The 1,210-nt window shown below is 64.0% G+C and overlaps 1 protein-coding gene across 1 annotated transcript in view; it reads right to left on the reverse strand.

The window, feature by feature from the left end:
- Positions 1 to 987, reverse strand: part of LOC104135737 (unconventional myosin-XV) — a gene marked incomplete at its 5' end in the record, with an annotated part of 31,329 nt that extends 30,342 nt beyond the window's left edge. Inside the window, 4 exon segments of the mRNA XM_035889135.1 lie at positions 17 to 192; positions 283 to 400; positions 559 to 678; positions 833 to 987. Coding sequence (XP_035745028.1) covers positions 17 to 192; positions 283 to 400; positions 559 to 678; positions 833 to 987 — 569 coding nt within the window.
- Between the last annotated feature and the right edge of the window lie 223 nt (positions 988 to 1,210).

Genomic DNA, 1,210 nt, shown 5'->3' on the forward strand with positions numbered 1-1,210 from the left:
CCCCCAGGACCCCCACCTGGCCAGGTAGCCCCGTGCCCGGCTCTGCAGGAGGACAATCTTTCGGCGGAGGGAACGGAACCGCCTCTTGATGAAGAAAGTGCGAGCGTAGCGCTGGAGCGTGAGCGCGGCCAGGTGATGGGCACGGGCTCGCTTGCTCTCCAGCGCCTGGTACAGCTGCTCCTTCAGGAAGAGCTGGGAGAGGGGTGGGGGGACGATGCCGTGAGCCCCCCGCCTTGGCTGCCCTCCCCCAGGGCATCACCGGAGCCAAGGCCAGGACTGTACCTTGCTGACACCAACGTAGTACATGCTGGGGCTGACAGGGCAGAGGTTCCTCAGCATCTCCACGCAGTTGGCCCCATTGGGAATGACGTTGGACCACATGTCAACGAGGCAGCGGTACCTGGGCAAGCCCGGGACACCATCACCGTCACCGCATGGGACCCCACCAGGACACCAGCTTGGACCCTCCCCTGTGGTGATGAGCACCATGACTGGGGGAGAAGACAGGGAGAAGCCTTGGTGGCCGTTCAAACAGACCCCTGCCCACCATACACCCACTGCGCTCCCCGTGCCAGCGAGGGCAGGCAGCACCAGCATCGCCACCGGCAGGAAAGCCCTGAGCTGGCTCTCACCTTCTTGTTGTTGGGTTTGAGACAGCGCACGAAGAAGGGGTTGCACCTGCGTTGGAGAGACCCCATCAGCCACAGGGGACAGGGGACAAAGCCAGCCCGGCCACTTCATGCTTGGCTCTGGCTGTCACCCTGCTCCCGCCAGCCCAGAGCACAGCCTGGCTGCCTGCCCTGCCCGCTCTGCCCACCCTGCCTGCCCTGACCTCTCCATCTTCTCCACCAAGTCCAGGAGCGATTGCTGGAACCGGGCAGCCACGGTGGGGGCCTTGTACCGCCGTGTCCTGGTGCTGCTCCTCCTGACCAGGCTTCTCTGCCGGGCCATCACTTGGGCATGGCCGAAGAAGAGGTTGGCCACCACCTTGGGGAGATGGGAAGTGTTAGGGAGGAGGAAGGTGGCTGGGATGGCGCAGCTCTCCTAACTCCTCTTCCCAGCCTGGCCACTGCCTTTTTGCCCAGCCCTGAGTGAGTTGCATCCCCTATTAGTGGCTGGGTTCCCTGGATGGTGATGGGGATAGGGATGGGGATGGAGAAGGGGATGGAGATGGGGGTGGAGATGGGGATGGGGATGGGGAGGGAGATGG

This window comes from Egretta garzetta, unplaced genomic scaffold (genome assembly GCF_000687185.1).
Source record: "Egretta garzetta isolate BGI_Z169 unplaced genomic scaffold, ASM68718v1 scaffold42, whole genome shotgun sequence".
NCBI lineage: Eukaryota > Metazoa > Chordata > Aves > Pelecaniformes > Ardeidae > Egretta > Egretta garzetta.